Raw genomic sequence first — 22,599 nt, 5'->3', positions numbered from 1 at the left:
TCGCCCCCAGCCACCTCGTTTTTGCTTCCATTCTCTTTTGTACAGAGTAACGTGATGATTAAACCAACAGGTGCCAGGAGCGCTGGGGCAAGCTGGCTTTCTGCCCACATGTGTACAGTGGAGATATTGTGTCACCCCAGGTTTTGGTGTATCGCTGTGTCCTGACGAGGAAAGGGATAACCCAGATGAAATACATACTGCACCTCCTAAGGGATTAAGTGTGTTTCCTTTGCTTTATAGTTTAGAATTTTACAGAGTTTTACAGTTTCTTTGTTTAGGAGTTCTCAGATTGCTTAATGATTTCTCTAGCCCCTAACCCCCACCCCATTGTGACCAGATGTATGTTACGGTCGCATTTGAACCTCTGTAGATTTGCCAGTTTTATTGCTCAACATGTGGTATAACCTTTTCTTTCCGAGTATTGTATCATACTGTACCACAGAGCCCTAGATAAAGATAAGTCCACTTATTTCTTGCCTTTTAAAAGTGTTCATGCTCTTATTTTTTTTTAATGGTGGTATCTAAATTTGCATTATTTTAAGGAACTGTTTCAGAAGTCACACTATTATCATATTATTTTATCACTGTTAATGTTGTCAGTAAGCATGCTTATTTTGCTTTATAGTTGCAGAGGGCTCCTCAAGAATATTAATATGATAGTGTTGTGCTCATATTAGATTTTGATGAAGTAGCATTAGTTGAGGAAATACTTCCTAATCTGTTAAGCCTGAGCTTAAATAATTTTTTGTTTTGTTTTGTTTTGCAATCTAAGTAGTCTTCATATTAGTAGTTTTTAGTGGGTTTGATGCATTTGATTTGTTTTTCAAAACTGACCTTAGAATTAACTATTTAATTTTTTTTTCAAAGGTGGAATTATAGGCCTTGACAGCTGTTAGCATGGACATTCCTTTGAGCTTATATGGGGATTTTAGAAAGCTCATAACCTTACCCAGGGCATCCCATCCCCTATTATAGAACACACTAACTAAAATAGGAGCCCCAAACTTCATGTATATTAGAAGAGGCATACCTCTCTTTTTCAAGTGCTAGAGTTGTACTGTCAAATCATGACATTGTAAGATATGTAGGATTATCGGGGGAGGGGGGTTGGGATTGGGAAACATTTAAGTATGTTTAGGTGAAGGTAGAAATAACATAACTAAAAGGTACAGGGTAGCAGTGCTATAGAAAGGAGATAATTGACAGAACAGTTTTCTTAGAAGGTGGGAAGGAACAGTGTCGCCAGCCCAGTTGGAAATGCTAGCCGTGGGTAGGGGCGTTGGAGAGGAGGTGGTGCCTGTCACTGAAGGTGATAGAGGGAAAACTAGAGTGTCTTGGTAAAATATTTCCATGTTGAAATAAAGAGGCTGTATTACATTTTGAAGGTAGAAGGGGTGGAAATGGAGATAGTGGCAGGTGCTTGAGAGAGGAGCATGTTGAATTGACTAAAGACAAGTAAGAAGATTGATAGGAGTAGCTAAGAACCTCTTTGGAATTGGTGATTATGAGCTTGAAGTGAACTCTTGTCCACAGTGTGGCTTTTACAAGCATAGCTCACCTGGTCAGGTACACAGAGATAAAAAAAGGAGTGATAAAGGGCAAACTAGGGCATCTGGGGTGGTTATAGATGGGACATAAATACAGCAATGGGTTTGCATAGGAGGGGTAGAGCATTAAAGAAGTAAAAGCATCTTGTAAGATTGTTCAGAATACTCAGAGTGCCACGTGCAGGAGCCAAGAGCAAGAGAAGAGCCAGAGAGGTGACGGGGCCCAAGGCATTTAGGAAGAGTTTTACAGGTCCTGGGAGAGCATTGAACTTACTTTTCTGGCAGTGGCCAGCCATGGAAGAGTTTTATACTGAGATGTAACATGATCAGGTTTGCATTTGAAAGATCACTTTGACTGTTGGTGTGAAAAATGGATAGGGGTGGATCAGTATTAACGGTAGAGGGAACAGTTGAGCCTGTTGTAATCTAGGCAAAATAAAATAGTAGTCTAAATGAAGGAAGTGCTCCTGAGGATGGGAAAAAATAGATGTATTTGAGAAATATTTAGAATCAAATTTTGTCTTCCAATAACAGTTCCTTTGGGGAGAAAAAAACGTACTAATTGGCTAAGGGGCCATTAATGGTTTTATACCAGATCCATTTAGTAATTCATCATTAGTTCATTTGAAGCGGGCCTGTCCAGACTTTCATTTTTATCATTTTAGTAGAATTTTTTAAAATATCATTTTTTTTCTTATGTAGAAAATACATGGTATTTATAGGTAATTAAAAAAATCAAAAAAGTAAAGAATAATAAATCATCCTCTTCTCTACCTTGAGAAAAGTATTGTAAATGTTTTGACATATTTAATTTCTTTTTTCAAAAAGTGGTCTTTAGAAATTGGGATCTCTCTGGCAGGGGAAACAGGTCAGTTCTAACTGGGTGATTCTGGCAAGACCAGTGTGACTTGCTTGACTTTTTTTATTAGAATGTAGTTCTTCGGCCTCTAGTAGGTGCTAAGTGACCTTTCAGACCTCTTTTATTTTTGTTCCTTTGGAGACCATGCTTTAAAATACACTTAATGAGAGGTGGCTTGAGAACATGTATAGAGGAGAGCATTGCACCAATCATCACATGAGGTGAAAAGCCACTTCTGATGAATGCGGAGTACACATACACTCATTATTTCAAAAGCCTTATGGGGAAAAATCAATGGAAGTAAGTCTTATTTAGTTTGTTTATTCTGGATATGGCCATCGAATGTTGGAACAACCAAAGAGTAATGACTGACTGGGAATCTTAACTGATTTGTAAGCTGAAAGTAATGGTATGTGGAATCCTGCTGGATAAGGTGCCTCTCCTAGGGCTTTATTTATTTATTTTTTTAACTTCCCTTTTAACTTGGTCTGCGATTGATTGAGACATTATCTTAGACCTTGGAAGCTGTAAGCCATATTGGGGAATGACAAACACTTGGTTAACAGCTTTGAGAAGATGGATGGAAAAACAAAGTTCATGTGTTTGTTTTTCTATTGAATTTTAAGAAGAATGTCACTCCTTATTTAGTACAGGGAAAGAAAAATTTGCACCTCGTTATCAAATTCAATATTTTCTGAACCTGGCTTACAAACATCTCTAATACACCACTTTTACATAGGGTATAATTTATCAAAGTAGAAATAGGAAGTGCCTCACTGGGGTCAAGTTATAATTTTTTCTACTTTTGGTATCTGTGTGTTGTTTTAGCTTACAGAATTCAATAGTATCTTAAGTGTATATTGTCTATTAGAATATTAATGAATATATCTTTTATCTGAGCATCATCTCTTTGTAGTAATAATAATAATCTAGTATAATATCATATAATAAGAGAAGAGCACAAATCTCATAATAGGCATCATTAGATTTTCCGTGGTAATGGTTCCATGTGGCTTCATCATGTGGCTATGGGTGGGGGGAGAATGATCCATTTACTCTGCTATCAAATATAACTATTAAATTGATTCCCAAGCTGACTGAGACACAGATTAATATGAATTATTAATTGTGTTTCTATTGATTAATGCCTTTCAGATACTTCAGCTAAGAATATCCTTTCCACCATAGGCAACTTATATTTAGAATGTTTGAAGTGAAATGATTTGGGGTTATTTGTTTTATAGTATGTTCTAAATATTTCACTACATGCCTGCAGACATTTTCCTACTTTCTCCTAGAAGTACAATTTTTATTTCCTATACAGTAAACATGCTTGTGATTTGACTTTGGGATACTGTGTCACTCTGCCTTTGCACCACCCTCCTTCCTCCGCTCATAAGATAGTTGTTGCCTCCTGGTGGTTCTGAGCTTCAATTTTGAGCTTTCAGGTAGTAAAAGCCAGGGCTTCCAGCACCATTTTTCCTGCTTCATGTCAAGAGCCTGCATGTAGAAGAACACCATGCAGATTAAAAAACACCAAATTATGGTAGCACATTTGACATTGAATCCAGTCATTCCTAAAAGCAGGAAAGAGTAACCCTGTTATAAGAGAGAAACCTCATTTTTTTTTTTTATTTTTTATTTTTATTTTATTTTATTTTATTTTTTTTGAGCCAGTTGGGCTGTGTTTCTTTCATTTTCAGCCCCAAGATCTGAGTCATATAACAGATCCTAGGGCTGCTGGAGGGTGAGAAATGTGAGTGAGTGGATGACTGCCTAAGAGGGAAGATGGTGAGATAGGGAACCTGAATAGAACAGGAAAAGCTTAAAATGAAAGCATTGATTGATGGATTTTTCTGAGAAAAAGAGACTGAAAGTAAAACTTTTTAGAATGTAATATAGCTAGAAAAGAATGTTTGCTGAAAGTATTACTTCTGTGCAGTGCACATCACTCTTACTTTTGAAATGTTTAGTGTTCGTGTATTAGGACATTGGAGGAAAGGGCAGAGATGGAGCCCTGTGGGTAGTGACCAGTGGAATCAGTGGTCATTGGTTTCTTCTTCTCTTGTGTCCTGTTTCTGGCCACAGTCAACCTAAGAGAAGGAAGGGCATATTTCCCTATGTTTTGGTTTGTAAAGTCCCAGAGAAGGGCTTTCAGTATCCCAGTGTGAATCAGATACCCACTCAGTCACTGTGTCTAGGCATGGGGTGAGAGACTGCTTATTTGTCCACTGGAGACCTAATGAGCGGAACCTTCTCAAAGAGTGTGACCTGAGCAACTATCCCAACATGCTCACTGAAGCATGCCACCTCTGGTGGTCACGTGAGTGATTGTGTGTGCAAAATGGTGCAGACATTGTGTTCTAATGGGTTGGTGATCCTACGTTTTATTTTCAACTCGTGTTTACTTCACTGTTTCAGATGTAGTTGGGATTAAATGAAATGATAATACGAAAAAGGTTTTTATAAAGCATAGGGTGAAAAAGCTGTGTAAATCTACTGCTTAACTGTATTGTGTTTTTGGAAATGTGGTTTTACTGTCTAAACCAAAACAGCTAACATAACTGAGAGGCACTATAGAAAACACATGAAAAAGAAAGTAGCAGCCCTCCCTGGTGGCGCAGCAGGTTAAAGCACAGCACTGAGAATCTAAAGCCGCCTCCGCATGAGTTCGATTCCCGCCTGCCCCGGAGGTGACCACATGGCGTGGCAGACCTCTCCTGACACGCCCGCTGCTCCCCTCAGCAGTGTACTTCATCGATCTGCCTGTTCTGCTCCCCACTCTGTCTCTGGTGAAGCTTCTCACCGCCCCTGAGCCTCTGGTCTGTACCCCAGTTCTGTATGCACAAATAAATAAATCTTAAAAAAAAAAAAAAAGAAAGTGAGCTCTGATCTCTTGGAGCTAGGAGGAATCATCTCACCTTCACTGAAGTGAACCACAAGTCTGGTTATCATGATAGTTCTACCTGGAGGTTGGTTGTCCTGATAACTTAAATCTTCATGGGAGCAGAAACTGCTGCCACTCACAGAACCTGGAGTTCAGTTCCATTGTCCTAAACTTCAGTTCCCTTTCGATGGCCAACTTGCCAAAACTGTGTAAAAGTTAATTTGGTTTTCATCCAGATGCAATAATTCATTATAATTTCTGGACTAAGAGTGTGTGTAGCGTGTGTACAGACACCGACTTGAGAACTACCAAGATAGATAATTACATAAGAGTTTCTGCGTTATTAGATAACACTTACCAACATTTGAATAACTTGATTTATAACTAGAATCCTCATTTGTCCTATGAAATTAAATTATTTCAAAAACCTGTTTGTGTTTGAATATTTGGAAGAGCTAAAAACAGAACATTTTAATTACATGTAATTTCAACTAATTCAATAAAGATTATAGACTCAGCAAAGAATTTTTAAGTTATAAATTATAACTTATTTTATTTTATTTTAAAGATTTATTTATTTATGCATACAGAACTAGGGTACAGGCCAGAGATGCAGGCATGGTGAGAGTCTTCACCAGAGACAGAGTGGGGAGCAGAACAGGCAGATTGACTAAGTACACTGCTGAGGGGAGCAGTGGGCATGTCAGGAAAGGTCTGCCATGCCATGTGGTCACCTCCGGGGCAGGAGATCAAGCTGGCACTGAAGCGGCTACAGCTAGGTTGTAGTACTGCGTCCTAACCCCTTGTGCCACCAAGTAGAGCCCTATGTTTTAAAGATTTATTTATGCATACAAGAACTGTGGTGGGTCCAGGTGCAAGGGGGTAAGAGAATTCACCAGAGACAGAATGGGGAGCAGAACAGATGAATCTTCTGAGGGGAGCAGCAGGTGGAACATGAGAGGTCTGCTGAGCCACATGGGTCAGCTCCCTGGCTGGGGATTGAACTCAGGCTGCAGTGGCTTCTGTAGCTTCATAGTGCTGTACTTTAACCCGCTGGGCTACCAGGGAGGGCCCAGGTTTCTCAAGCCTTGATTAAACAATATGATTTAACCTTGGAATCATACTTTTTTTTCTTTTTTTTTTTTTAGTTTTCAAATGTTCTCTTAATAGTACCTAGAGAATATTTTGAATAATTTGTTTTTACATCATTTTGTGCTTTTCCATCTCAGTTATAATCCCTGTGGGCTTCCCACCACCAGTTCACCCATGTGCAATCATCATAGTCCAGTGCACTTCCCCCACCTCCATTTTTGATCCCATTCCCCACTCCACCCCCATAAAATGTCTCTGGTATATAGTTGTTCATTATTATTATTATTATTTTCTCCCCTGGCCCTTTATATTCCTGCTATGAGTGAAACCATCGGTATTTTTCCTTTTACTTCTGGCTTATTTCACTAAGCGTGATCTCTTCCAGCTCCATCCATTTTGCTGCAAAAGTCATGTGTTTCTTTTTTTGATGCTGAGTAGTATTCCATTGTGTATATGTACCACATTTTTTTCATCCAGTCACTTATTTTGGGGCATTTGGGTTGATTCCATGTCTTTCCTATTGTAAATACAGCAGCAGTTAACATGGGGGTGCAGGTGTCTTTTTGAATCAGTGTTTTTATGTCTTTTGGGGGAATCATTCTTTTTAAGAGCAACTCCAGGAATTGTTAGGGAACATAGTTGGAGAAATACTGCCATAGACCTTTGGTTGAACTCTTATTTCATCTATTGATTTTCTTCAAGTCAAAGGTCTTCTCAAATGATAACCTATCAGCACTCTTGAGCCCTCTTCTATACCAAAGAGAGGTTACAAGTCAGAGTGATTACAAACAAATTTAAGAACATGCTGTGCATTTGGCAAGTCCTCAGAAAATGAGTTTTGGCATTCTCCTGGACCTTGTCCTTTAATAAACAGGAAGCAGTTCTCCATTGTTGGGGTGGCCCTGCCAACCTACGAACAAGAAGGATTTGAGAGGGTTGGGGTGCTGATAATGATAAGCTCGGGTGTGAAGGAGAATTATTCCAGACAGAGAGGGATGGTGCTCTCATCTCAGCACATAACCTGCAACAGTGTGTGCAGTTTCATTTGGAATCTTAATTACTTCGGTCCCGTTCTTGACATCAGTAGCCCATTTCCCAGGGTTGATTGATTCTTGGTTGATTCACAGGCTTTAAATCAATAAAAGGTTCTGAAATCATTTACTAATGCTTTAAACCTGAAACAGTGACTTTGAAAAATACAATTATGTGCCTAATGGTGGTTTTCAAAATGGGTAAAAATGGAACCGTGCATATTCCTGACAACTAAATGCATGTAACTTTTAAAAAGTGTCTCTCTCAGAGAATCTTCCTTCAAAGGAGCTCAAGAGTGTTAGTTTACACTATCAGAATCAGTTTAACATAGAATTGAAAGGGAGACGAATTTGGGTTACATAGTTAATGTTTTTTCTCTTTCCTTTAATCTTTTTTTACAGTTTTTTGAGGTGCCATTTGACTCAAACATGAATAGGACAAAGAACAGACCTTTGGTTCGTGGACAGATCAGGTAAAATCATAAACTTGCCTCTTCCCCCTTATAGAATATTCATTTGTGTTTTCATCCTGCATCATTTTCCCATCTTGCCCCTTTTTTGAAGAATAATACACCCTCAAAAGAACATACTGCTGTGGACTTTTCAACCCCAGCCACGGTGTTCTACAGAGCATTTACTGTGGATGTAAATGGATGCAGTTTTATTATGGGAGTAACTCGTGATAGATTTTTTTATTAAATTCAGTTTTGAGATAGGGACTTGTTTCACTTGTAGTGACTAAAGATAAAATCATTCCATTAACACGAATGATTTCAGACGGATCCATATAGAGTCTCAGAAGAGATGTCTGAAGCCTTACTTTTCCAGATAAACTGATACTGCTGCTATATGCCAAGTGAAGTGCCGCCTCCATTACTCTCCTTCGCCCCAAATTCAATTAAGTAGAACTAAAAGGCATATAAATATTTTAATATCACTAATGGTTAATAATTAAACATTTTACTTCCTGGAGTCTTCAAAACCAGCATTTTAAAATAATTTTTTTAATCAGTAGATAGCACAAGTCGAGAGTAAAAAAGAACCAACTGGTATATAGAGACTATTGTAAATCAGTGAGTCCTCTCTGATTTCCAGGCTGTGCCTTCATGGAGCTTAAAATTTATTGGGGTAGCATTTGTGGATCAAATAAGCTTATACATATCTTAAGTAAATCAATAAAGGAAACCAAAGGAGATACCATAAGTCTATATAAAAATGATTAGCTGTTTATAACCATTCAGTTCTGAAAATGAATTTAAAATACTGCAAAGGGCAATAGAACCAGATGAAAACACGTGAGAAAAGCTACCTCACTTCTACTGATATTTGAGTGTCTGTTTTTGAAATGCAAATAAAAGTTCCTCTGTGTTTATGTTTGGAAAGTGTCATGAGTACTTTTATTTGAGGACAGTTGCTTTGGAAGGGTGACAGAAACTCAAACCCCAAAAGCTAAATGTTACTCTTGCCACTGGTCATATCATGAATATGTTCTTATTTACCAAGAAATTCTGTCCAATTGTTTTCTCTCCTTTGGAATTGGGGGAAATACAAGGACAGGCCCAGTAAGCTGCCACTAGGCATCTAACAAGGTAAAGGCCCATGGCTCTGCTGTAGCGCATCTTCCTTTGCCCAGAGTGACCATTTCTTGCAGTCAGGAGGGCCACGAGTCCACACATTCAGCAAGGTGGCACATCATGGCTTTGGTGGTTGATACTGGCAGTGCCCTTCGTTAGGAAGAGCAGCTGCAGTACAAATACTAGTCTTATTAAAACCATGACTTTGTCTTTACTTGGAAGATAACTCAGGTGGCATCACATCCATGAGAATATACCTTAGTTACCATTTCAGAGGGCAGATTGTAAACTCCCATTTTTATATAAATAGCTTGGATGTATTTTATTAAATAGGTTCACGTAGCTATTGTGACCACTGTTGAAATCTTGCTTGGAAAGCCTAGATATAAAGCTGAAAACTTCACATATTACCAGTTAGTATTTTATACAATAAATTACTATGTACTGCGCAGATCATTTATAAGACCATATAGTTAATAAGACCATCTGGTGGTAGTAGAAAGTCTTTCAAATTCTCCATTAAAGTGCTTTGGTGATTCTCATCTTTTAATAGGGATTGGACATTTCAGTACAGAGGATAGCCAGGTTATTTTGAAATTCTTAATCTGATTTGTGCTGAAATGATTTCGTGAATCTCTACAACTTCATCAACTTTGTTTACAAGTTGACATGTAAATTGTAAGTCCCTGTCACTGTTGATAAGCAACATTATAATAAATTTGGGGAAGAAATCCCTGACATTTTTTGTGGATGTCAGCTCTCTTAGCCTTTGTACCTACCTTGGTTTCTGTCCATTCTACAGTTATACTGTTAACATGTATGGGAAAATACTTTTACATTTTTCAAGTAACTTAAGTCTGTTTTGAAGATTTTTTTTAGTGAACAAAATCATATTTCTAAGTAGTTAAAATAATGTGGTAATACTGAAGGGAAAAATCATACATAATATAGAACTGTTTTTTGCTCATCTTATTTATTCTTCATTCCAGAAAGAGATAGAGGTGTCATTAAAGTACCTTTAGTAAAAAGGAGAAGTTGGTAATGAAAGTCAGGGTTATGGAAAACATAATTTAACAAGAAAGCTTATCAAATCAACACAGTTAATAAGGTTGAACTGTAAGTGTCATTGTTTTCTTGGTGACATCACAGTGGCTTCATGATAACCACCACGTTATACTTATTTAATTCTCCCTCATGTGTCATGAAGTTATTGTATGTAAATTCCCCCTAATTCTCAGTTGAGGAAGCTGAGGAGCCAAGTAATATTTAAAAGTAAGTAACAGAATCATACTTTGGCCTACTTCTCCACACCCTGAGTTGCTACAGCTACACTAACTTAAAGAGACTTCAAAAAATCTCTTTGTCTATAAAAAGAAAACACTTTAGGAGACTAAATGTCTGTTTCTTCTTAAAAAATAAAAAGGGGGCACTTGATTGTTTTAATGGAATATTCTCAGCAATTTCTGTGAATAGCAGGTTTCTATGGCAGCTCAGAGCAAACCAATGACAGAATTGGTTTTGGGACAGCTCCCAGTGGAACCACTTAGAGGGATATCCTTATAGCAAGGGGGAACAAGAAGCTTTTGGTCAGAAATTGAGGCTTAGGTTGCTTCTCCAGTCATTGAGGAGGTGCAAGAGTGGAGAAAGAAGGTGCCAGTGCCCTTTGTGTCTTAGGTGTTGGCTGGGCTCACAGAGAGAAAGTGCTCTGTCACGTGATCTGATCGCCACGTGACTAACGGTCCAGTGGCCAGTCATCCAACTTATATCTTTGGTAAATGCCTGTTGTGTTAGCAGATTTATTGGGAATGTGCCCTCTTAGTCTCAACAATGTCCACGTGGGATAATAACTATATGACATTATATATAAAGAGAATAATGCTGATGACGATGATGTTCACAGTATTCCCTTATTTTTAAAACTATTTCATACAAATATGATTTTTTAAAAATAATTTTTGCCTAGAAGATCTGGGGTGTAGGCCAGAAGTACAGTTGGGGGGGGCGGGGGACGGGGGAGAGGATTCACCACAGACAGAGTGGAAAGCAGAGCAGGCAGATTTTACTGACATATTCTGCTAAGGGGAGCAGCAGGTGAGACAGGAGAGGTCTGCTGTGCCTCATGTGAGTCAGCTCTCTGGCCAGGGTTCGAATTCAGGCTACGGTGGTGATAGCACTGAGACTTAACCCCTAGGCTGCCAGGAAGGTCCACTATTTCTTACAAATTCTAATTGTTTTTTTTGTTTGTTTGTTTGTTTTTTGCCTAGAAGAGGGGGGGGGAAGCACAAAGATGGAAAATATGACATATCTAAATCAGTATGAGTAGGCATTATAAAATAGACCCCTTTAAATAGCTTTTTAAATTTGGCACTCAAAATCCTTGTTTTCTTATAAATTGGGAAAAGATAATAAGGTTGATTGATTTGTCTGGACATTTCTGACAAAAATGTCATGGCTCGGATTGTTTGAGGAAGGAGTTGAGCTTAGAGTTCTCATTCTCTAGTAAAGAACACACCTTAGAATGTATATTTCACGTGTCAGGTACTCACACTGAGTGGTAAGGAAATCCACTTAAGTTGAAGCTGCATACTCAAAGTCATGTAGTGAAGGCAAATGTCAGAGAAGTTTACCTCATTAGAAAGTCAGATTCAGCATAATCCAATTTTAGTTTGGTAATGGAAAAAAGTTAATTGGCAATTAAAAAATACATGATAGAAAACTTCTTGCCTTTAGATATTCTTCATATGGTAATCATAGCCTGGTGAGAAATGATTCTAAACTACTCTAACCTTGGGAAACTGATTGAGTTAATTTTTCCACCCTACTGCTTCCTCACATGTAAAGTGGTATAATAATTCCTCGTTTATCTAATAATGTTTTTGTGGCGATAACAATAAGATCAGCAAAGTGATGTGAAGAGAAGTGTGTTGGTGGGAAACAGGCCCAAAACTAAAGAAATGCAGAGTAGTTTGCAAAACTTTCTTCTATTTTCAAAATTTGTTTTAAAATATAAATAATTTATACCCGGCAATAACATTAAAAAAGCTCAGATTAATTTTAAAGAATGGAAAGAAGCATAACATATGGCAAATAAGGGAACTCAGAAAGCAAAAGTTGTATGTTTCCATTATTATGCTTAAGGTTTCACTGAGTGGAAAGAAGGGAGTTGTGAGTAATTGACTACTCCATTCACGTCAGCAGCAGCACACCTGTATGAGAACGTTGTCCCTTTAGAGAAGTGTGCTAGATGTTATTATTTCAGAGAGGTAAACTACGTGATTTCCACTCTCTTAAAATCAACATTGAGAAGACAACACACATACATAAAAGCCCTAAATGCTAACTAAGATATTTTTTGAAGGTGTCTGCCAATCAGGCACCTGTGACAGGAGTTGCAGAGGTGACCAGGGCGCTTCTGTCTGTAGTGGGACCACTTAGCTAAATATCTGCCATATCTTGCAGTAAATTCTGTAACAGCTACATGGCTTGGCGACATGGGAGCACAATGAGCAGAACCTAACTTTGAAGTATAAGGTCAAGGGTGACTTGTCAGTGGGATTGATGTCCTCAAAGTGAGAACCGAAGGATAAGGAAGCGCTCCACTCTGGCTCTGTCCCATCTGCCTCCTCCACCTCCTCCTCCTCAGTCCTTCCTTCCCCACAGACTCTGCACTCTACACTGTTGTCCCTCCGGTTCAGGTCTCTTCTAAAACTAGACCCACACCCCCCACCCCCCACCCTGTAGGCATCTCAGGTTCAATTAAGTGTGCACACCAGTTCCGTCTTTTCTCTCGCATACCTCCTATGTACTTGTTTGTTTACAGTCCAACGTCAGCTGTCTGTGTGTCAGTCAAGGCTTTCTTTTCCTCTCATCCGCTTCATCTAGTTATTCAACAAGCCTTTTCAGCCTCCTGAATGCCCTGTATCTATGCCTGCTCACCCCGCTGCTTTCGTTTTAGACCTTCCTCGGTTCTGCATAGGCTCTTACACCAGCGGCTTTCTCACCCTTCTCCTTCAGCCTCTTCCCATCTGTCTTCCATTTAGCTGGCGGATAGGTCTTCCTTAAGTGATCACATTTGGTTTCTGGCCTGGAAGCTTTTAGGGTCTTCCAAACATATTTCTGAAAAATATTTGTTTTAAATTCTTTACTATGTTACACAGGTCTTCCTGAGTCTCAACCTTCCCAGTCATTCCAACTTTACACTCCACTGTGCTCACCCTTTTTAAAATTTTATTCATCCCTTTGTGTTGTATGGAAACTGATGGAACCGCAGGTATTTTCACCACTTTGCCATGTTTTCTTTCATATACCAAGTATACTAATGCCACCCTTCCATTGCCTGAGTAGGTTTTATGCCAAGCATTGCTTTCTCTGGACAGGGGAGCTATCACCATACTTAGGGTGGTAGTGGCAGGTGTTTTGTCTTGGTTTTACTCAGCATACCACATATTGTGCCTCTTTCCCTATTATGACATGACTTCTTCCAAGACCAAGACAGAGATCGAATCTGCTCTCTGTCTCTCTCCAGTGCATGGGTCATTTAGATAATGCTTATTAACTTAAGACCTAGTATGTAGTAGGCACCATTTTTAATGCTATGATACAGCATTGAGCAAAACAAATGTACAACATTCCTGCCAGCTTTCACGTCTAGCAGATCACTGATGCTTAATGAGGGTTTGGTGGATTGGTGGGAGGGTGGATGGACGGATGGAGAGATGATAGAGCAGTAGAAATGACCTCCCAGATGAGGGAAATACCGGTAATGGCGTGACTATATGACGTAGGCATCATGGCTGTTAAGCCAACCATTGTGGCTACAGTGGAGAATTAGTGAGAAGCGAAAGAGGTGGACTGAAAGATTAGAGAGTCAGCAGGCACAAATTAAATAAGTAGAGAACAGAGCCAAGGCCATGCCAAGCAAGACAAGCATGCTGAGTAAAGGTTCAAACAGGGAGTGTAAAATACATAACTAAGGATAAAAAAAAATGACCCAGCTGGGCTTAGAGTAAAGGACTTATACAGGAAAGTAGTAAGGAAATGAAGCTGGAAAGAATGTTGTGGAAAATGCACCTACCAGACTCAGATGTGAGGGCTGTTCTATAGGAGTCAGACCACGATGGGTGTTGTTCTGGAGCTCCTAATAAAAGGCATGAAAACGAAATGAAAGACACGTGTATTACAGAAAGGAGGAAGACAGCATGATTGTTTACACGGAAAATTCAAATGAATATTACAAAACTACGAGAGCCAATAAGTGAATGTAGCAAGGGCATGAGGATGCAGGGTGATATACAGAAACCAACTGCCTAACAGTCAGTCTGATCACTGTGAGATGGGGCTAGGCAAAGAACCCTTCAATGCTAGCACCTCTGAGCTGTTCCCACCTGCTTTCCACAGCTCTGCCTTTGTGCTGAGCTCTTAATGCTGCAGCTCTTTTTGCGAGTGCTACATAGTCCATGATGAGGTAGAGTAGTGGAGGAGATGGAGAACAACGCTGGAGAGTTGCAGCCCCTCTGTGTGGTTGAATCCTTAGCCAGCGCTTGTGTCAAACCAGGATGGTGTAATCCCCACGGGGAACAGGCCCTTAAGATTCTCTGCCTCTCCTACTGACAGCATCCCCAAGGCAGAGTGGCTTGCATGCCCAGCCATCTCCTTTTGTCCCCTCTCTTAATGGAACTCTCAGACCCAGTGACAGGGTCATTTTATTCCAAAACTGTCCACACAACTGTGCATGTACTGTATAGTTGACGTCAAGGGATTTTGAGTTTAGTAGATTTTCCCGTCAGGGCTGACCTGAATAAACAAAATAAGCTGCAGCCCCACTGTGTTTCAAGAAAAGGAAGATGCCGCCGGTCCCCTCAGGGCCGGTCTTGGATCCCCAGTCTTAGTGATACTTGCCTTTCTTGTGTTAGGTGTTGGAGAAAGCAACATTGAATATATTTTAAAAAGAGGGAATAGTAAGCTAATTGGCTTCCTGAAATGGTTACACTGAAAACATGCCATTTTAGGTAATAGAAATGTTAAATAATTTCACAGGAGATCTTTACCTGTAAAATACCATTTAGTAAGAATAAAATAGAGCCCTCCCTGGTGGCACAGCGGGTTGGGACGCAGCACTAGCAGCGAGCCACAGCCCCTTCAGTGCAAGTTTGATCCCCGCCAGGGAGGTAACCCACATGGTGCGGCAGACCTCTCCTGACCTGCCTGCTGCTCCTCTCAGCAATGCATTTCATCGGTCTGCCTGTTCTGTTCCCCACTCTCTCTTTGGTGAATCCTCTCACCTCCCTTGCACCTCTGGCCTGTACCCCACTTCTGTATGCATACATAAATAAATCTTTTTAAAAATAAAGAATAAAATATACAAACTTATATATTTTATTTTTCCAAGGATAATACAAGACAGTACTTTCAATTAATTATATGTTGATTACTTATATAAAGTACCAACTCTATACATCTAAGGTTTCACAGTTGAAACTCTTAAGTGATTGTCAACTGTTTGGGGAAATACTGCTTTTCCTATTTTTCTTACTCATGGGGTAAAAAAGCATTTTTATGCTTAAATTTACCCTAACTCTTTCGGGACACAAGAAACGATTAGTTATTCCGATTATCTATTCTAGAGAACACTGCGGCTTTGCAATAATTGCAGGTGGTTAATAGAAACATCCTTTTGCAGTTTCTGTTTACCAAATGTAATTCCTGTGGAGACACTTGACCCCTTGGCTTTCTGCTTTTTACTTCAGCTCTGGGGCCTTTATGGTAGAATTATTTATCAGAGTCTTTAATGGCTCGGGAGCCACTTGATGAATTTGAGTACATTGTGCCTCCCATCACTTAGGAAGCATCCCAGATGGTCGTGGATGAGCCTGGAGTCATGGTGCATTTGGCTAAAGAGTCTGCCCCTGCATCTGAGGACGTCTGCACAGGAGCTCCAGAGGGTCAGAATGGCGCTGTTTTAACGTCTGGTCTCAGCTCCTCACCGCAGAGTTTATCCCTATTAACTTGGAGCCAAACCGCTGTATCTGGTCCCCTGAGGCAGAGTGGAAGCACAGCCATGTCACAGCCTGAGGGGCCCACAGCTTTTGCTGGTCTAGATGCACATGTCACTCTAAGGTAGAGGGACCCATCATAGACAAGAAGTGGTCTCTGCCATCTCTGAGCCTCCCATAACTCTGCTGCTTGATATCCCCACCAGAACCTTTCTTTCTGTTATCCCTTACACATGATGCAGGTGTCCCGTGTCCCTTGAACTCCTTCCACTTAGTGAAGCTCCTGTCTGCTTGCAATATTGCTTCTAGTTGGATACAACGGGTGTAATAGTTTCAGGGTGGCCGAGAAAAGGGGTGGTTAAAAGTAAACAGTTTTTCCTAAGATATATACCTTAATTCTTCTTTTTTTTTTTTAAAGATTTATTTATTTGTGCATACAGAACTGGGGTACAGGCCAGAGGCCCAGGGGTGGTGAGAGGCTTCACCAGAGAGAGTGGGGAGCAGAACAGGCAGATCCACGAGGTACACTGCTGAGGGGAGCAGCGGGCGGGTCAGGAGAGGCCTGCCACACCATGTGGTCACCTCTGGGGCAGGCGGGAATCGAACCATGCGGAAGTGGTTTTAGATTCTCAGTGCAGTGCTTTAACCCACTGTGCCACCAGGGAGGGCCTACCTTAATTATTCATAGAAGGATAAGATCAAATATTTTTCCATAGCAGATTTTAGCTGTCAAAAATTGGTACTAAATTTCTAAAAGTTTCTAGAAGTTGGGGACCACCAGAGCCTTGAGAACCCTTTCTTGGCCCTGTAGCTTCAAGCTCTGAGAACAAGAACCATTGCTGAGAGCAATGGTCAGTGCAGCCAGTGCCTGGGGCCTCCTGGTCTCTTTTCCACCTCCACTATCACACTGGGTCCTTTTCTTCTGACTTAATAGTTCAATCAGTGGTTCTTCTACTTCAGACAAAAGCCTGTTAAGTAGCAGCTCCATCTGGGTTTTGCTGTTTTCTTTTTACAGCTATCTATCTGCAGAGTGGTCCATTTCCCACCTCACCAGGTGCAGTTCAGTTTTCACCCTCTCTATTCATCTCTGTTTCTCTCTGTGTTTCCATTTCATATTTTCCTCTCTCTACTGTTTTGGCTCTTCTGATTCTGCTTTCACTTAAATAGATTCATCATCAGAATGTTAACGTTAGCTTCAGTCCCCAAGGTCTTCCAGCTGAACCCTCTGTCCCACTTCTAAAACCTTACGAGAGGAAATTTAATTGCCCGAGTGCGGCCCAGCTATTTCATCCCTGATCCAGCCCCCTAGCAAAGGAAAAAGGTGGTGACTATTAAATACTGAGGAGGGTGGTTGTAGCAAAAGTACCTAAAGCTGCTCCTTCCAGGGCTGTTTCCATATTACTTGAGCTTGCACTTGGCCAGATACTTAAGCCCTCATTCTACTTTCTAACTGTAACCACCTCCCCTACCGCCTCTAACTGTAACCACCTCCCCTACCGCCAATGCTTTATATGGAATTCTTTCCATGATTTGTAGTCAAAGCCTAAGGAGGAGATTCTTGTAGAATATTTACTGCCTCTTAACATTTTGTCTCAGATGTAGCAATATCTACCCTCTCTTGCTGTATTTGACAATTTTTCTGTAGGAGTGTTTCTAGGCTCTGTAACATTGGAGTTTTCTGTTCCCTTTGTGTTTTTAGAGAGGACAGAGCAATTAAAATACTTTAATATGCATCTTTATATAACTTAAGATCCTTCAAACTTAAATTTCTATTATATCTCACACACTCTTTTTTTTAAAGTAATAACCGTTTTCCTGGTCCATTTAATTAAAATAAGTCTTTCTTGAGAATATCATGGTCTAATGTTTTCTCTGCATATTTTGAAATTAAATAACTCCTCTTTCCAATTCATTAAGAATTTATTGATTGTCTATAATGTCACCAGCCCAGTCAGTTTTGTTTTTATAGTGCTCAAAAGACTTATAATCTGGGTGAAAAAATTAACCTAAAATGCTTAGTAGACAGGACAAGGCACTCATAATATGAATTAAAAGTGAAGTGAATGAATTGATATAAGCCAGAAGTTTTCTTGGAAGCCAGAGAAAGAGGATACAGAGAAGGACAGATGGGACAGTAGAAGCTTCCTGAAGAAATGGGCCTGGACTGTGCTCTTGTTATTTTTGAAATACATCTGTGTTTTGATTATGTCTCCTTTGAATTATCCATTTCCTAGCTTGATGCTGTTGACAGGAAAATAATACATGTCAGCCTAAGTTTTTCCAACTTAATGGATCAGATGAGAGTGATCTGGGCTAGAAGCAGGAGAGATAGAAGGATAAGAGCAGAGTGAAAGGTTATTTAGAAAGGATAAATTAAAACACTTGGAGCTGGGGTCAGCCAATACCTGGTTTTTAAATGAATGATGAAGATTGAGTTTTCAAAATGAAATGAATGGATTGTTTAACTGGCATTATTAACTTAAAGAACAGGGTTTAGCTTAAGTATTATAGGGATTTACAGGAGACATTTTTCAAATTTACTGAAGGTTTTACCAGTAAGCACTTAAGCAAATGTAAACATTTTGTGGGCTGCAGGGGAGCTGTGGCTATTATTCATCACCCAGTCACCCTAGTCTAGCAGATATGCGCCCCAGCTAGGTTGAAGCTTTGCAGAGTTTCTGAGGATTGTTATGATTAGTCTCTTGGCATGTATATATTGCAAATGTAATACGAACATAAACATCTTATAAGTATAGGAATTCCTTTTTTTGGCGTTAACAGTCATTTGAAGTGGCAGGAAGAACAAATTTGGTCTCAGTAGCAGTGGTTATAATGTTGATAACGTCATTTTTTAAATAAAAATCATATGACATTGTCAACAGTGGCATGAAGAGTCAACAGAAAAAACTTTTGCACCTATCATCAGACTCAGTCATTACAGGGGGTGGATGAGAGGAACACTGGAATTTCTGAGTGTTAGCATTCCTTTCTCTTAATACCATAAAAAGAAAATACTTACGATTATTTTGAAGCATTGTGAGTTGTGAACATTTTCTGACAGCAATCCTAGAGATGAGGAATGAGTTCTTTGCTTCCCCTGTCCTTTTCATAACTAGAAAATATTAATATAGTCTACAAGATACAAATATAAAGAATCTACTATCATGGAACTTTGTCACTCACAGCCAGTTGAGAAATAAGTCATAGGAGCAGTAGTCTTAAGATAGTGCTCTCTATGCACGGCCTGTCACGGTTGGCTATCACCAGCTTTCTGCGCATCCATCTCAGATACAGTGAACACAGAAGTGAACTGTCCAGAGTCAAGACACTATAGAAGTACCGTGTGTGGGGTGAGCAGCAAGGCCGCAGTCTGTCAGCATAAGCCCTAAAGGGCCCTGATCCCTGAGGGGCGTGTAGATCACTTGTGGGGAGGTGACAGAATGCCCAGAAATCTGTGCGTTTGCATATTCCAGCATGGTATCTTCTGGTCAGACTGCAGTAGCAATTTCCACAGTCTTCCCCATAAGTAATTCCCCCATACTCCTTTGAATTGCCAGTCTAGTCCCTATGGATGCTGCGGAGCTGCTTTGCCTGCACCTTTACCTTCGGGCAGCCGCACAGTCACGTGGCTTCCAGGTAGTCTGCAGTGCTGCAGGGATGGATAATTTTATTTCCTTGCTTCATTTTTTTGTAAATCGTGTTTTATTAAAGCATTTCAAAGACTCTTTAAAATTCATTGACCCTAAATTTATGTAAGTGAATAAAGTCCTTTTTTTTAAGAGTCCTATAAATTAAAAAGGGAGGGGGGCTAGAGAATTCAACCATCCAGCTCCAAGAGGAAGGAGAAGGAATGTGTCTCCCATGCAGCATGTACTAGGTGTTAAGGGAGTTGGGATTAAGGAAGGAATTGTGGAGGGTCCCTGTGCTCAGAGATTGCACCCTCTACCAGTAACTGGATTTTCCTGGCTGTGCTCAAACAATAGGAATCTCCTGTCTGTAAAAGCCAGAGTCTTTGTACCAAATAGTGTATCCTTAATTTAAGATGAATTGCTGTAGCAAATTTCAAGATTAACGATTAACTTCTTCCTTACTTAAAAGGTTGAATCTCAGAGGTCAGCAGTGGGGTAGGGTTCACTTGGGCTTCTGTCCTTTCCAGCCTCTCTTCTCTTCTTCCTGATTAATAAGATTTCCCAAACCTCATTCAACTCAGATCTGCTTTGTTGTCTTCTTTGAGGGAAAAAATATATATATTTTTTCTTATTATAATGCCAGTGTCCCTACTCATGTTCTGAATACTCATGCCAAAAGTACATGCTTATTCTTTCATTTCTCTTGAGCATGTTTTAAAATTTTACTTTCTTCTAAAATATGTTTGTTTCTTCATTTTCTTCCCATTGCCCATAAATTCTGAATTTACATCAGCCCTCTGCCATCTTGCAGTATCTCTAACTTAAGACTTGTTCAGAAATAGAAAACTCCTAAATAAATTTCTGGAGAGACATTTTCAAAATAATTATAAAGGCTTTCCTCACAAACTGGGGTCAAAGCTCAAATGTGGGACTTATGAAGGAAATTAAATTGACTTGGTTTGATTAAGGTTTGGGTTTCTGTGTTTGTTTTTGAAGAAAGGAAAATTTTTTTTTTTTTGCTAATTTAAAAGTCATTAATTCTGGAAGATGACTAAGAAGTAAGAGATTGATTTTTACACAAACCAATTGCCTACAGAGTTGCTTAAAATATAAAATTTGGAAAATCAACGAAAGAATCGTATTAATCAGGAAGCAGAGAAGAGAGAGGTTGGAAAGGACAGAAACCCAACTGAACCCAACCCCACTGCTGACCTCTGAGATTCAACCTTTTAAGTAAGGAAGCAGAAGTAAATCGTTAATCTTGAAATTTGCTACAGCAATTCATCTTAAGTTAAGGATACACTATTTGGTAAAAAATTCTCTTGATTTAATATAACATTTCATAGATTTTTGTGACACATTTCTTAAAACATTTCTTAAATATGTAGCTTTTGGTTTTTGTAGTAGATTATTTAAAAGTTGCATAATTTAAATTACATGTGTTACGTACAATAAATAGACATCAAATTGAAGCTTGTATATTTATTCTTATATGCTCCTAAATTCTATAGAAAATCCACTTTAGTAATGCTACTAAAGACTGATACTTAGTAAACAAAGAAATATTGTCTTTTAAAGCAGGAATAAATAATTCATAGAAATGTGTTGACAAATTTCCTCCCACACATAGTCTATTAGTTTCTTTTTCACAGTAGCCTTGGGCAGAAATGGCAGAAGTAGAAAGATCCCACGCATTGATGCTCAGTGGAAAGATATGTCAATTTAAAATGTAATTCAGTTTTGGATATGAGTTTGGAAATAAATCATCATTCAACCCTCAGCAGGAGCCATGAACCTATTTGCATGAGTGAGTGAATAAATATAAAAGCATAGTTTAAGTTCTAGAAAATCGTTAGATCTTTTTCTGCCACCAACCTCCCCCCATCAAATAGTGTTGTTCCTCTTACTCTTACATTTATTTTGTTTTGTTGAAAATTAGAAATATTTTACAATATCATTACACCTTGACCTGCTTTTTTGATCTTTCCTATAATTCGTTCCTGCAAGAATAGCTCAGAGATATTAATTCCTCTGTTCTTAATAAGGGCCAGTACAGCTACTGTGCAGATGTATGAGAGTATCAGTATTCTAAGAAAATTCTGTGAACGTGATCTACTAGTTTTTCCAAGGATTTTTTGGCGGGGAGGGAGGAATGAGTATTTTTTGTTTTGTTTTGTTGTTTTGGTAATGTGATATAATTAAATCCTAAGGTTATAAAATTGAAACTGAAAGTAATTTTGCCATTTTAATTGCTTTAGAATAATGCTTCACAGCAATCATACATACATATATAAAATTCAGAATTTAGAAATTACATTCTTAAGAATGTTTTCCATATGTCTTTAAATTTTTGAATACATGAATCATAGGAAACAATGCCTTGCAAGTTTATCAATCCCCGAACTCCATTCTCCATTTAAATAATTCTCTCTCATTTAGCCTTTTCATTCACTCACTGCTATGTATCAATACTTAGCATAGTGACTGACTATAGAAGTGATGAGATATTTGAATAAATGAATAAATGAATGTCACCACTATTTGCTCATTTAGTGAGCTATTAAGTGCTTTATTTATTTTATTGCATTTATTCTTACTCTGTGAAGTAAGTATCTCTAATTTCACAGAGGAGGAAACTAAGATTAGTAGGTTAAATAATTTGCTCAAGTTTACACAGCTCAACAGGGTATAAAACTACCTATATTCTCTAGAATCTTGTTACTAAGCCTTTTTACATAAGTCAGTTTGACTTGGGTTTCAGTCTTGCCATAAAAAGAATCCTGAAATACCCCTTACATGGCAGGTGATAGACCAAAGGCTCTGGAGTTTAAATAATTTGTCTACTTTTACACAGCCAGTTAACATCAGAATCAGAACTAGAACTCAGACTACCTGATTTCTCTGCAGTATATTTAGTTGTGCTATTATATGGAAACCAAAATACAATTAAAAATATTAAAGCATGTTTAATAATTTTTTGCTATGTAA

The 22,599-nt window shown here is 39.0% G+C and overlaps 1 protein-coding gene across 1 annotated transcript in view; it reads left to right on the top strand.

Moving 5' to 3' along the window:
• LOC101619535 (protoheme IX farnesyltransferase, mitochondrial) overlaps positions 1-22,599 on the top strand; it is a 110,275-nt gene that overhangs the window by 69,109 nt on the left and 18,567 nt on the right. Inside the window, exon 5 of the mRNA XM_004684578.2 lies at positions 7,819-7,889. Coding sequence (XP_004684635.1) covers positions 7,819-7,889 — 71 coding nt within the window. The remainder of the gene's footprint in view (positions 1-7,818; positions 7,890-22,599) is intronic.

This window comes from Condylura cristata, unplaced genomic scaffold (assembly GCF_000260355.1).
Source record: "Condylura cristata isolate star-nosed mole 26May11 unplaced genomic scaffold, ConCri1.0 scaffold00017, whole genome shotgun sequence".
Lineage (NCBI taxonomy): Eukaryota > Metazoa > Chordata > Mammalia > Eulipotyphla > Talpidae > Condylura > Condylura cristata.
Note: the sequence above shows the minus strand (reverse complement) of the source record. Positions and strands in the feature narration are given on the sequence as shown.